The sequence below is a fragment of the Anopheles bellator genome, chromosome 1 (genome assembly GCF_943735745.2).
Source record: "Anopheles bellator chromosome 1, idAnoBellAS_SP24_06.2, whole genome shotgun sequence".
Classification (NCBI taxonomy): domain Eukaryota; kingdom Metazoa; phylum Arthropoda; class Insecta; order Diptera; family Culicidae; genus Anopheles; species Anopheles bellator.
In genome coordinates, this window is record NC_071285.1 from 1877138 (window position 1) to 1892389 (window position 15252).

Sequence of the window (15252 nt, forward strand, 5' to 3'; positions counted from 1 at the left end):
CGACAAAAAGCATAGGACAGCAAAGCAAACACAGCATGGGCCGTGACATGCACTGCTCCGAGAACAGACGGTCTTAAAAACAGCGTGACGGAGAGCTTTGCGGTCCAGTCTCGTAACTATGGAAATCAAGAACCGTCCCGACCCCGCTGTGGAATCGATAATCCGACGGCGAACTGCATACATTAGCGCGACCACTCCGAAGGCGTTCCACACAGAAAGAAAGAAGATGATGTGGTTTACGTTCCCAGAGCTCGCCTTCAACAAGTGCAGGTGTACCGCCGCGGTGTCGTCGATGGCCGAATCTGGGCTAATGTTGCGTAACATTTGGTCTTTGTTTCGGGGAGATTCGTACCTTTCTAAAGCACTGGAAATTCTTCCGCTGGAAGCCACCTCTTTAGCGTATAACACCATCAGCGCTTCTATCACAGCCATATGTGCATTCTGCGGAGAGATAAACGAAGAATAATGGGTTAGAAGGAAGGACACCTTTTCCGTGATGGGCAGGCAACCTACAATTCTAAGCGGATTCGTCTGTATCAGAACCGTCTCGGTTAGCGGCTGATCGGGCGACTCGTTGATTGGTACGCCCTTCCGGGAGAGGGTCTGCAGGATCGACCAGTGGTTCAGGCTCTGGTAGTTCGGGTCGGAGTAGATGTTACTCAACACCTGACAGTAGATCGATGCGTTACCCAGTCCGACCACGATCTGTGGCTTCAGATGGTCCTGGCCTTCGTGGTCCCGGTAGAACGGATCCTTCAGAATGTCTGGCACACGATTGTTGTACGCTTTCGAGAGCAGCCACTTGACGGACGCTTTCTGTTTGGCCTGTAAAGATATTAAGCAGAACGATGAATATGTCTACTTTGACCATTAGAAATAAGAACCATGCTACTATGAAGAATGACTTGGTGATGCCTTACACAAACGTATACCACAGCGATCTAGTAACCATTGCCAACAGCAATGTACCAACGTCTCCGAAACGAAACTTTCCCATCTCAGTCAAAAGTGGGTTTGGAGTGTCACCAGAGGCCTGTCTATTACTTCATTGCGTATCGCAACACGCAGCTACAAACGGCGCATTCGAAGCAGAAAAAGTTGCAAAAAGGCCAAGATTAATCTACCCATTGTTTCGTCGTAGGGCCTACGCGACACCGCTCGAGGGATCCCGGTCGCAAACAGCGAAAACAATATTGTCAACAACAACAATTATTCCTGCCAAGCGACAACAATGTGGCCGAAACAGCTTCAGAAAAGTGTGACAAGGCCCTATGTAACAGATGACGAGATTTGCCAAGGTGTTGAGCCCTTCGGCGCGGAAGGCCAGAGCTCTGCCGATGTGTGTCAAGCGTCGACCACGAGGCCATACGACGTATCATTTTATTGTTTTCCTTTTCCCCACACACCGATCCGCGGGATGCTCTGGAGGTCCTTCAAGGACACACACCCTCACGGAGTTCCTGTATTGTTATCCGGTCCCACCCAACGAATGCGTCCCGGTCACAACAACACGAGCGCGCCGCCATCGGCCGATAGTTTGCGTGTGGATTTATGTACATTGGCATAATTATGGACCGGTTTTTCAACATAATCACCGTCCACCGGTCCGTAGCAGTCACTGCCGCTCTCCCGCTCTCCACGGTGCGACCTCTGGCGCTGGGGCCACGGCACGCAATAACGGCACAACCGAATGCCGACCGACCTCAAATCGCTCCTCATTTTCTCACCAAAGTCAAGAGTTCGGGTTAAAGGTGAACGATCCGCGCCTAGGGCGCCCCCCGTCAACCGACGACCCGCAGCCGGTTTTGGGCGGTCGTGGATAAGGTGAGTTTGTTTACCTTTCCCGTTAAAGCCGGGCTCTGATATGCTGCTGCTCTCCGTGTTTGCCTTTTTAGCCGTATTAATATGCAACATCGTTAATCACGCCAATCGTTAGGCATAACGCCCTGCCGTAACGCTAGTTAGAGGCGTGCAGAATCGTGCCTAATGGGTGTGTGAACCCGGCGGGGGCCACACCACAAATTGGCAGCACTATGACGAGAATTGAATTGTATCAGTCCGGGGCGTCGTTACGTGGCAGAAAAACGATGGCCTTTCGGGAGTACTTTCGGGGATTGTCTCGCTTTTCGGTCATCCAGTCCAGTCACAATCCCATAAGCCAGTTAGCGTGCTAATTCATTAATCCCATCGCGGTCCTCTGCCTGCCCGGACTGCCGATTCCGTTGCAACACTACTCTCCGCATGGTGGGAGAAAACTTTTCCAATTAAATCCACAGATCCGCACCCGCCGCCGGAGCAGCCGATTACGTAGGGGTGGTTTCTGTGGACCACCCCGTGAAGACGCGGCCCACCCGCTTGCAGCATTACGGGGCCGGCCCCGTGAGTTGGTTTTCCATTCGCAATCCGCGAACCAGCTGATGCCATTTCACCAAAAAGGCGGCAGCCGCAACATACTGTTTGCTGTTTCTGGGTCGGTCCGGGTCGGCGAAGAAATCGATAATTCAGTGCGCACCCCACTACTGGCCATTTCTTGGACGATGGATGGCGAAAGTGTCTGCGGCGGCGACGGCGGCGGCGGCCATCGGCAAACGTTTTCTGGTGCTAATGAATGCATTTTAAAAGCATTTCAAACGGATGTCAAACCGAACCGGTGGCCGCCGCGGGGCGTCGGTATTTTTCCAAATTTAATTATGGAAATTCACCGATTTTATGCTGCATTGGAGTTTAGGCGGGGTGATGGTCTTTAGCTTGAAATCGAAAGGGGGCGCCCGGTTTCTCCTCCCGCAATGTAATTGGGGCCGCCGATGGTTTCGTTTTTCACGGCACAACATTGAGCATGACCCAGTTCCAATGTCGAGCAGTCGATGGCGGGCGATTCGAGCTCGGTTCGATCCGTAACATTGGCCCAATGTTTTAGAGAGCAAACTGCGGCGCGTGCAGCATTTTATCTGCATCTCCCGCCGTTTCGGAGGGGTTCCGGAAAACGGTTCCATTTTTTTAAATGTTACACGCTTCATTGTCGCTTCACGGCTCGGGGCGGAAAACCGCCAGCGATTCGATTTGTAGTCATCTGTCAGCGGTCACGTTTGTCCCGCGGTGCACAACAAGAAAGCATGCGTGGCCGAGGCGGATTTTTATCATCCGGACCCGCGTTTTTGTTTATGTTCAGCAGCAAGTCATGTTGTTGTGCGTGGTGCGTCGTTTCAGCTGCTGTATATTATTAATGTTCACATCGCCAGTTTTTACGCCATTCGCTCATTACGGCGTGACATGCATCGTGGCCCCAAAAACCAGACGGACTGGCCACCGCTCTCGCTGACATCATGCAGCAGGAGCAGGCTTACTTCGGCAGGAAACCATTAGATGACCACACACTATCACGGATTCGTAGTTTATTTTTAATTAAGCTATCTTTCGCGTTACTGGGCACGGCGCAAACCAACACGATAAGCTTCATCGGAAGCATAACGATACTAAGGTGAAGATAGTAAAAGAAATATGCTCGATGGTGGCACAGCTAAATCAATTGAGTCCGTTCCGTTCGGCTCTGTTCCGTAAGCGGCTTACGATTGGTGCGCAAAAATAAAACTCTCGGTCTCGGGACACGCGGTCGTCGGCACAGCATAAATTGTGCACTTTCCGCACGCTTTCGATGCGTCAGGCCAGTCACGGAGCCAGCTGCCTTCTCTGGATGCGCGCGTGCATTTGCTGAACTATTTTAAAAATAAACTCTCGTCTAAATACCGGGCCCAGCACCACCGGGTCCGGGAATAACTGTTCCTCGTTGTGGCCACGCGCATTATATGCTGGTCGTTCGGTACCTGACGAACTCCCGGCGGGGAAAAGATATCACAGATTATGCTCGGACTGAAACCGATCCGTTTGCTCATTAACACGAGCATTTTGAGAGTCCACCATAGGCACCACGCATGATTGTGATCAGCAACCCGGAGGGGGTTCAGAGAAAAGATCGTACCGAACTGATCCGCTTACCAGCGTGATCGTAGCGCGTAGAGCGGCTTCGAGAGATAAATTGATCATAGATTTCAACCGCCAGTAATTGGCAGATGATACACCCGGGGCCTCCGAAGGATTGTGATCTTGACGAAAGGGGACGGTGAAAGAAAGTTCTCTTTCGAGCCTCGGAAACAATTGTTTATTTTACAACAGGCCACAGGCTTTACCCCGGTGCGGTGAAATCTTTCTCGTACTCGTAGGGGACGCCGGTGATGGATTAACCATCATTAAGTCAGGAGTCACGAAGCAGTGTGGCAACCGTCAACCACGGCTCCATCACAAAGATAGTGTTGCCCATCCGTCGTCGCGGAGTTGCCGGAGATTTGGGAACCAAAATCATAATACAAATATTGTCAGAACAGACTTCCGTTGGCCGTTGGCGACCTCCGAAGGATTATTTTCTCGAAGAATGATGTGCTCCGTGCCGTGCCCCGGGGGGCTTTTTGAAGACGTAGCAATGGAACAAGACCGTGACTTTTGGAAGCTTCCAAATATATCAACTAGCCGGTTGACGACACGAGTAAAACGAATGTTATTTGCAATGCTAAAATCGTGTTCCGACTCGAGGGACTAACGATCCGAATAATATATCCGCACAGATCGATGCGTTTGGGCGTTAGTTTTGGAGTGGTTTGAATGCCGAATGCCTCATAGATTTGTAGCTGGAACGCGCTTCTATACGAGACGAGATCACCGATTGGCTAATAAATCAGACGCGGATAGCGGAAGTCCTGCTGTCCATCAATCGCACGAAAGTCTTCCTTCCGTTAGAGCCGCACACCAGAACGGACTGCCGACGAGCCAAATCCTTCGCAGGCAATGGAGGCAATCAATCAACCCAAAAAGAAAACAAAAAACGCTGGTGGAAAGCAAAATCGGCCGAGCCGGAGAGGAAATGAAAGCGCAGCGCTTCGTGACTGCAGCAAACCGGATAACACGCCTTCCTGGCCACGTACCACTACCGCACGGCCCTCCTGTTGTGGTATGATAATTTCCGTTCAATTGCACATTTTTGCAAACCACCTACTAACTACTCGGCGGACAAAGTGTCGACGAACGGCCACGCGACCGGTGTGAGGCGGCGCAGGGCCCGTGCCCGTTCACCCGTTCAATGCCCAATCGCAGCGCCGGCTTATGTTGCGTTCGTCCGCGGAATGGAATTTTCTTGCATCGCCCGGACGCATCGTTTACTTGCCTTCCCGATCTTGCGGTCTCGCCCTGGTCTCGATGGGCTTCGTTCGTAACAAAATGGAGGCGTTTGAAACAGAATCACCTTGGCACGAGAAGAAGTCTCAAATCAAATTACTAGAACTCCAGCAACACAAACCCCGAGCTGTGCCGGCTTCAACGAAATTTTACATGCTTCGCGATGCGTGCAGTAAATAGACACCAAAGTGCTTCAGATCACGGGTACGCTAGTTTGTTGCCGATCCGATCATCCTGACGTACAACGTGACTGAACGTGGCCACAACACACTCAGACATGCGAAGCTGTTCTATCTTGGGTCCTATTTTCCATAGGTCCAGCCCGTTTGTTGGAGAACTCAAACTTATGCACATAAACCACGCTCTCGCCGATAATGGAATGGAACAATCTCGTTTGCATATTGATAACAACCGTTTGCTACGCTCTTCGATCCGATCCAGTGCTAGTTCCAGAAATAAAGTTGAGCCCCAAAAAGGATCCTAATCGAAAAAGGGGTTTTACCCAAATTCAGAGCACGGATTAAGGTCTGCTGGCCCCGACTAATTGGCGCAGGTGTTACAGTCGGCGCCGTGCACGAGAAGCAAGGTGTAAACTATCGACGTCTGAACCGTGACTCACGACGAGTACAATTAGAGCGAGGCGGCACACCCCAAGAGGTCATGAGCTTAAGCCACACAGAGAGCTGCCAACGCTAAGGTAGATAGCAAACTATGTTGTCACGGGGACCCAACAGAGATGCAAGATATGAAACGTTATTTATGCATCATTTTCCAGTGACTTCCGAAAGGGCCGAAGGAGGACACACCGCAGGCAGGCCAGCCCGGTCGCCCTGTTCGCGCGGATAATAGAGTCGTGACGGTGGTGCCGCTGGTTAATGTGCCATTACGACACCTGACCGTCTTCTGCGTGGCCTCCCTTCCGTACTCTGGCTCACCTCCGGGGGTCGAACTGCGCCCAGATTTACGGAGAAAGTCAATCTGCTGGCTGCTTAGCGGCTCTGCTGTAGGTCGACATTCTTGGAGGGTACACTTTCCCAGACACACACAACCCGTCGGACCCGAGGTGGTGGTGGATAGGCAAATGAGCTGCGACAGGAAGAGGGGGGCAAAATCGCACCGGAGAAAGTGAAGGTTCGAACACGCGCAACTTTGCGCCACCCCCGGGGGTTGGCACCAACAAACGATTTTCCCCGCGGCTCGTGTGGCCGGTCGGCCAGTTTTATAACTTCTTCCCAACGTGCCCGGCCGCCGTGGACAACAAACTGAAGCATGACCACAGCATGTCGCGTGGTCCAGCCCTTTCCGCGTTAAACGTGACGTCGAACGTGTACATGTGACGCTCTGCGTAGAATGGAACACTTGAATTGCAAAACAAGTTGTTGGGACCTCCTGAAAGAAGGCTTAAGCAACCGGACAGTGGACAAGTAAATTAGCATCACGCTGAGTGTGTGGCAACTGAGCGTTCAGAGTTCAGAGATGACGCTACTCGTTAGGTCACTTAAGTACGGGACGCCCGACAGAGCCAGTAACAACTTGACGGGTCTTAGGTCCCGCCCTTCGATCCGTTCCGGCCAGCCAGAGACGAGGAGAAGATGAGTAGCGTTATTTGGGAAGACGAACAACGATCATTAGCGGTATGAGCCAGTATGTAACACCTGATCTTCCTGCGGTTCCGACAGAAGGCACGGGTTATGTATTCGTCACACTCTACTAAAACCCCGCGAAGGGTTATGTATTGTCGCGGCCACTTGATTCGATCCGATATCTCTCCGGAAGCGAATGTGGAGTGGAGCAGCGGAGAAAGCCCTGACAAAATGATGCGGTCAACAGAGCACACAGCAAGAGTCGCTCTGCGAAGGATTGGAGGAATTTGAGTTGGACACGGCGGAAACCATCGCCCTCCAGCAGCAAGGGCGACGCCTTCGGACCCCAGAGCGGTGGTCCATCATGTGGCAGCATTAATATCTTTTCAATCTCCCACAGAGGCGCTTTGAAGCCAAATAGCGAGCAATCGGAATGGCCAGCCTAAAACCGGGAAAGTGTGCCAGATGGGAACGGGGAAATGGGAAGCTTTCACGAAGCAGTGCCGCCGATGCGCCGCCCCGATGTGAGCTGCAGAGTGCCTTGATGGCGTAAGCCGCAAGCGAGGAATGTACGGGCAATCCGGGGGGGACACGCTGAAAAAGCTGTCCTACCCGAAAACGAAGTGTATTATATAAATAAATTAGCGGTAATATGGCGACCGCCTACAACAGGCGGGCAAGAACGTAGCGGAATTTGACAAACGATCTGGTTGCATCATCTGGCTAGTGATCGGAATCGAAAAACGAATCCACGAACAGACGACTACGGCCCACCGTTTAATGTTGTGGCATCGAAGGCATCCGATTGATCACGACGACGACGACGAACGGTGGACCGAAAAGAATGGATTGTCTATGAAAAACTCAGTTGCATTGGTTCCATGTAACGGTTCGGACAAGTTCACCAACCATAGCGCGGCGGCGCGGTTACGCCATCGCCATCACATCGGAACAAAGAGACGACGCACATACCAGAGTTCCGCCGTCGCTGCAACGACTCATCTTGCGGCGTCTTGACATTTCTTTCGAGTAGCTCCATCGAAAACGGCCGGCTGATGGAACCGTTGTGTGCCCTTTCACCAAGTGATCCCCGGCCAGCCATCGAACTCCGATCGAACTCGGATCAGAGGGCGCGCTCGCGCATTGATGTTTCTATTTTTCGATGTCTCTGTTCCGAGATTGTGGCCTGTGGCCCGCGTTAGCATAAACATCCAACACAACCCGACGCTTCGTTTTCAGCTGTGATTTGTTTATGCTGCAAAGGAAATGCAACACGCCCGCAATCGGATCGCCCTCCCCGGACCCGACAGAGCTCCAAGCCGAGGTCTATCCGCGCTCTGCAGGGGTCTTCGTGCCTGGCAACAAGCGTTCCGCTTATGATTTTACGGGCTGGTGAGGTTTCAGATAGCATACCCCCCTAATGAGTTATGTTGCGCGGACTTGGAATCCAACGCCTTCGCCCGATGCGCGCCCATTCTTGTTCTGGGTTTTGTTTTTCGTGCCTAATAACAGGCTGCTGCTGCTGCTGTGGGTAATTACGAATGTCGGAATGCGGTTCACGGAAATGGTGAATATAATCTAAAAGCTATCCTATTTCACCATGCTGTACCGAGGCAAGATTAAGATGTTTATAAACGTTTCTCAAGCGTCCGATCAGGACGTTACCCATTATATGGCTCGCGTCTGGAACTCGACCTTGCGGTGACAATGTCCACCGGGCTTGGTGGTCAAGTCGGAGCGCTCGATATCTCGCCACAAGCAACCTACACGCACCCCTTTACCGGGGACAGATTTTAGTGGCATATATTTTTTAACAGATTCGCTAAAAGCCAGAAAGTGACCCCAGACAGAGCGCGCAGAACCTCGAACACCCTCCTACGGAGTCGCCTTTATTGAAGCTTCGCCAGCATCATCGCCAGCGCCAACGCGCACACAAAGTGCAGGGTGTCGGCGGCGGCCTAGTGACACTGGTGCCAGTAGTAGCAGGTAAACAACCTAGCCTACTACCCCACCCGACCGATCGCGGCCATGACATCACATCCACGGGGCGCGCGTGGGCGAGAAGCCGCGAGCTTCCCGCACCTACTGCGGTTATGACCGACGGCAAGCAACAGCGCAGCTGTCAAATCGGCTGTCAAACGATAAACAGTGGTGAAGTACAAACAGAATGTCAAAGTCCTTAACAATACCGGGGAATGATTCCCGGACCGACCCGGGGATGGCAGGCAACTCCGTAGACAAATTATGGACCGACCACCCCAACCGGGGGAAGGAAAGACCAAAAGCGGAAAGCGGTGTTAAATATTTATCAATGAATGAAGTCATTGCTTTGTGGTTGGATCGTTGACAAATGATGGTGGCGAAAGGAGTTCGCAGGCAGCACGCACACTTTGATTAGAATTTAACCTTCACGCAGAGATTGCTTATTTCTGTTACTCTTTTTCGGACTAAACTAACATCCCCAAACTCTCATTACTTAATAGAAGAACTCTCACACGCTGATTCGTGTGCGGCCGCGATCCCTCCTAATGGTAGTAATTAATTGAATGAGGTTCATCAGCGCATGATTTGACGTTTCGGTTGCCACGGAAGGTGCACGCAGCAGACATATTCCGTTTTTTTACCGAGTTAAGCACCGCACCGGAACCGACCGGCCAATGAGTTGGCACGTTTTAAGAGTTTTTAATCAGCACAAAACACTACACTGGTGTAAAATGAACTACGTAAAAATGGTCGATTTCTTATTGTTTTGCGGACCGCATAAGCTACCGTGCGGTATGATGTTTTGCCCAGTGGCTACTATGTTAAATCAATAACCGAACGGTGGCGGCCACCAAAAGACGACGACATGGGAAGAAATTTATTCATGGCCGCCCAACAACAAGCCCACACATTTTCTTGGCAGGCGGTGTGCGTGTTTTTACGAGCGTCGCCAACTATGTAAGCAAAATGGCCGGCAAATAAATAAAGCCTCAAAAGGCGACTACCAATTAAGCGTATTGATGAAAATCGCTTACTGGGCTAGGTTTTTAAAAACAATTTATTGGTAATCATGGGACTTTGATATGTTGCCGTCCCCCAGTACAACTCACCGCGGAGCGGGGTCCGGCATCAAAAGTGCCCGGGTTCTCCATTAGCACCTACTTGAGGGGGTGCGAGGGCCAAGTTTTTCTCGCCCTTGTATACATTAGCTGGAGCAGAGCAAAGGCGCGATTTGAAATCAACCCCCAACACACCGTTGGATCCGCGCGGTGCGTTTCGTTCCCTTTCTCGGAACATGCAGCAACAGCTTCTTCTCTAAATCCACTCTCTCGCCGGGCCCGACTGGGCTGGTGCTTTCCACGGAAATGAAGACATTTTTCCAGTGATATCATTGGATCGGCATTTGGAGACGTGTTATTTATACCCCGGTGTGCAGGATTCGCAGAAACTAAACATAAAAACAGCGGCCGCTTTTGAGGCGAAATCGACACGCGTTCCTGGGGAATCCAGCGGCCAGACCAGACGAGACACCTTCAATTAAGCCCATCGCCCATCAACCGAATTCCGCGTGACGCAACCATGTCGCGGCGAATTAATGATCGGGCGTGATGACGATGCCCGATTCTAACGCCAAGTGACATCACCAAACCAACGACGACGACCGGTCTCTCGGTGTGTATGCGTTGCTTCTTTTTCCTTCACTCGAAACAATACGCCGTCCCGGTCGTTGTGCATCGCGGGCGCGACGACGTGGGACCGAAATAGAAATGGATTCGCTCCGAAAATGGAATCAGCCGATTGAAAAATCGACGACTCACCTCTCACCGGAGACTCTCTCCTTCGGCCCATCGGGGGGCTTTGCACACCCAAAACCCATTAGCTACTTCCCGGTTTGGCTTTCCTTTTGCGGATGGAAGCTTTCCTGTGATTCTCCTATTCGATCCCAGGTTCTGTTTTTGCATACCCAACCCTGCCGGGCGTCCCCGGGGAAAGCCTCCAAAAAGGTAGCGAAACTCTAATCTTCCCCCTGGCGTCGGCGGCGGGATGCACTTTCTACTCTCAGAAGTGGTCAATAAATTTAAATTTTATTGTTTATGGTGTCCCCACCCCCCCACCGGTTCGGTCTTCGTCGCTGCCATCCATCAGGTGGCGCGCGTTTTGGGCCGGCCCCCACCGGGAGGTCCACTCCACGCTTTCCTTCTATTTATTTATTCCCATTCTCTGTTTTTGCGACTCCACTAACCCACAAACCGGTGCGCGGTTTAGCAATGAGGCCAAACCCGCCGACACATAGAGTGGGTGTCTCGGCGACCCTGCCGGTACCGACCCCCTGTTTTGGTCCTAGGTAATGATCATCGATGTTGCGATTGGAAATATCGTTTCGTCGTTTGGTCCACCGTTATGTTGCTTCAAGAACCCTAGTTGCCGTAGGTCCCTCGAGGCACTGAGCCTGTAAAAACACATGTAATACACTAATAAAGCCAGCTTACGACCTCCTCTGGGGACTCAGGTACGTCGCTCGAGTGCGAAAACATGCTTGGAATGCGATATTTTGAAACAGGCAATAAACCGAGCCCGATTTCTCATGCCTTGCCGCCGACTCAATAAACACGGGTACCACCACGTGCACCTGCGGATTATGTGTGGCCGAAAACTGCATTCCGAATGAAACCGTTGTTCCGTTTCTTTGTGGAGAAAAACCGAAGCGAAACAAACTCGGAGCAATTAGTGACCGGGCAGCGGGGCGCATTTTCGGCAGAAAAGAGAGAAAAGCAGGTTGCCGAATGCTAAGTGCAGGTAACTGCTGCCGTTGGCCGGAATTATACGCATTTTACTCCCACCGAGGTGAAGGCCGAGCGGGCCGCGCTAAGGAGGACACTCTTTCGCCACACGCCGAGGAACTGGTGCCCATCACCATCATCATAACAGTAGTGAAGGGGTCACGACGGTTCCGTATCGAGGAGGAATCCCCCACCCAGGCGGCCTGCGGAAAATGATAGTTATGCTGCACCGATACAGGGCACCGCCACTTTCCTTTCGCCGGTGATACGAACCGTCGGACGGCCCCGTCGTCGCCGGGCGTAACTTTTGCGAACCGAGCCCCGATTTCTCTCCTCCGAGAGGGTGATAGCCGTGCGAAACCGGCCACCCCGCGTGAACTCGTATCTCCTCGTTGCCATTTGACGGATGTTATCTGCTCTCCGTCTCGCGAGGGCACCTCGTCGGAGTGGTACATTTATGAGCCACAATCTTATGCGCGTTATCCAAATCTTTAAGACACACAGTGCGATCACTTCAGTCGAGCGGATTCCTAACAGCAGCAGCACCGTGGAATCGAGAGTGACGTCATATGGGGAAGAAAAGCGAACGAAAAGCGGATGGAACGGAATCAAGATCCGCGGGAACCGGCGCACGACGGAAACTGTCCGATTAATGTTACATGATCGCGCACCACCAGCGATCGCAATCCAGCAACGTGGTCCGCTGACCATCCGCCGCGATGATGATCGCGTTCGATCAAACATCGGTTCGATCCATCTCAACCCCTTGTCGGACACATGTTTCTCTAGCCATTCCGAGGCTAATGGAACACGTTGTTTGTTAGAAAGAAAGTTAACCGAAAATGGCACTGACAAGGCATTGGAGCGCATTCTTCCGCGCCGAGCCGAGAGATTAAGCTGTTGCCGTGTTTTACATTAACATGCACTTAAAGTGCAAAGACTAATTAACATCACACCTTTCACCATTGGCACCCTGCGGAGCCTGCGACGTCGGACCGCAATGTTTATTGTGACAAAAAGAATTGCAAAATGACCACAACCACGGTGGGAGTGGCTACTTGTGGGCCATTGTATTACCAACTGAGCTGGGTGATAAGAACTGGGCGCAATCGAAAGCTCTGCTTGGTGGGAACCGGACAAATAGCTGCATCGCGGCCGAACAGTCAATCATTGGCGGAGGGCCGAAGAGACCGAAGAGAGAGGTCCGGACCACCGGACCGAACCCGACTGGCACGCTACGGCACCCTTTCCGCGGATCATCCCGCCACGCCACGCGCCAGATGCCAGCAGGCCCGGCCCCCCTGCCTGCTGCTCCGATTGCATTTGCTGCTCCATCAATTGGCGGCAGGCGAGGCCCCTCGCTCGGTTTCTTTTCAATGGCTAATAAATTAAAATTCTGCCTCTTAATTTAATTTCGTTGTCTCGTGTGAATGTGCACTCTCCGTCTGCCACGGAAATGGTGCCGGACCGTGCGCCCGGTGCGCCTGTGTGCGTGAGACATTCACAGAGTGTGAGCCCGCCCGGGCACAGCACGTGAGAGCTGGCTTTCACCGACCGACCGACCGACCGACGGGCGAACGAGGTGTTCCAGAGGCGGCACCGTCTCCTCTTAGTGCGGCCACTCCGCTCTAATAGGGTTTGGAGCTATGCGAACACACACCAACACACGCATAACTGAACGGAATCATGGTGCATCGGGCGCTCGGGTTGAAACGGAACGGTTTTGTAGCATAAGATAAAGCAAAATTGCAGCCTCGGTCCGGCGGAAGGGTGCGCGGTACGTGAGAAAGACGGTGGCACGTCCCACAAAAACCTGTCCCGAAATCTTCCCGAGGCACACAGACAACGGAGTGATAAGAAGGTTCGTTCACCAACGAAAGGGGTTTGCGCCTTCAATTTCGTAAACCGGCACGCGGCTATCTACCTCGCGGAGCGCGAGCTGAAGATAAGTGAAATTCCGCAGAAAGATTTTCGAGCCGCGGCGCTTCCATCGGTGTGGTCCGATGGCAACCGAAAAACGTCAATTGTCGCCATTGGCGATCGTCGCCGGCGAAAGGCCACCGCGGGCCGCGCGAGCGAAAGGCTGGCAGTGAATGAATAAACAATTTTAAAAGCGAAAGTGATTCAATCTGTCCCGTCCAGATCATCCATCCAGCTGGCATGACTTCCGCGGTATCCAGTAGCGCGGATCCGATCGATTCTCTGGAGGATATTAGGAAGAAAAAAAATACGTTGCATTACTTGTCATCAAAGCCAAGGAGCACTTGATACACCACCTTTGACAGCCTTAAGACGCACCGAATAGATGAGAAAATTGTCCAATAAAAAGTGGCCGCCTCTGGAAAGGAAGCACAAATGCGAACAATACCGAGTTTGTGTGCCTTCCAAGGACTGGAGAACATGCTGCGGTGTGGCGGGCATCGTGCCAAAGTCTACCGAGGAATTTGATAAGCATTTTTTCGTTACCCGCCTGAGGCTACTTCGTTGACACGAAGAAATGGGAGCCGCTCGAGAAGGAACACGCGGTGTGGGTTGCTGTGTTTTGAATCCGTCCAAGCGCAGTGTCACAAGTGTGATGCAAGTGATTCAACTACTGATAAGAAAGGTAAAAAGGTAAAGAAATCACCGCCTCAACCCGGCAATCAGGTCACAGCAAATCGGTAACAGATAAGATGCACTGAATGAAAGTCCGGCTACTAGATTATGTTGTGGGTAATAAAACAAAAGCCTGTTGTTTGTTGTTGTTGGCCGAACGGGCCGCAGACCCCACTTACGTCTGGCCATCCTTCACGTTGACACAACGGGAGAAGTCCGACGCGATTCCGAAAGTGACGCGAATGTTCCACATTTCGCACCAAACTGTTGCGCAAACTCGAACGACCATGTCGATGGTCCAAAATTCCTATTGGTCCGTCCGCTGCCCTTCTCTGACAGCAAAACATTCTTGGGCCCACGGAAAGCGTGCTGGGGCTGGGGCGGAAAAACGCCCACACCAACCCCTTTTGTTCACAACAATGGCCTGTGCCCGTCACCCCACGAATGTAATGATTTGAGCGTACAACAGATTTATGACCGTGGCCTTGTTCAAGGTGACGAACTGTGACGCGACAGCGTATCGAAGGAATGTGGTTAAAGAGGAGCGAATTCGCGTTCGAATAAAATAGTAAACCTGTCACTACTTACAAATCGGGATTCCTGGGTCTCCATCTCGTACGCAGATCGAGGCGGAAGCTGCTGCTGTTGGGCATCCATTTTTCTCTGCTGGCTCTGTCAACGTTTGCGCTTATGCAGTAACGAATTTGCTCCAGGCCTTCGCGATGGGTGTAAAATGCATCACCAACGACGTGTTTCCGTCGAGCATTGGTGACTTTGATGCGGTTCCCTTATGCTACACACTAAGGGAAACTACCCTTCCGAAGGACCGGGACGCGACGACAGGTTGAAGTGGTGCTGGCTTCCCACACACGTATACACGGCACAAACACGCTCACATACACTCTTGCACGTTTGGCCGCAGGGTGCCGAGAGAAATGATCCACAACCGATGGCCAATAGGCAGAACTACGCAGAGCTCTGGAATCTGAAAACGCACTTTTTGTTAGCAGAATCGACACGGAGGAGGTGGCACGACGGACCGCACGAAACCCGTGGGTTGTGTCAGCAGCAAAACCCCGTAAACCGCG

General features: G+C 52.1%; 1 protein-coding gene across 1 annotated transcript in view; it reads right to left on the reverse strand.

Annotated features, from left to right (window-relative positions):
* LOC131206497 (patronin) overlaps positions 1-14821 on the reverse strand; it is a 38064-nt gene extending 23243 nt beyond the window's left edge. Inside the window, exons 1-3 of the mRNA XM_058199066.1 lie at positions 14753-14821; positions 514-825; positions 353-441 (exon numbers count right to left, since the gene is read on the reverse strand). Coding sequence (XP_058055049.1) covers positions 353-441; positions 514-825; positions 14753-14821 — 470 coding nt within the window. The remainder of the gene's footprint in view (positions 1-352; positions 442-513; positions 826-14752) is intronic.
* Positions 14822-15252: the final 431 nt, after the last annotated feature.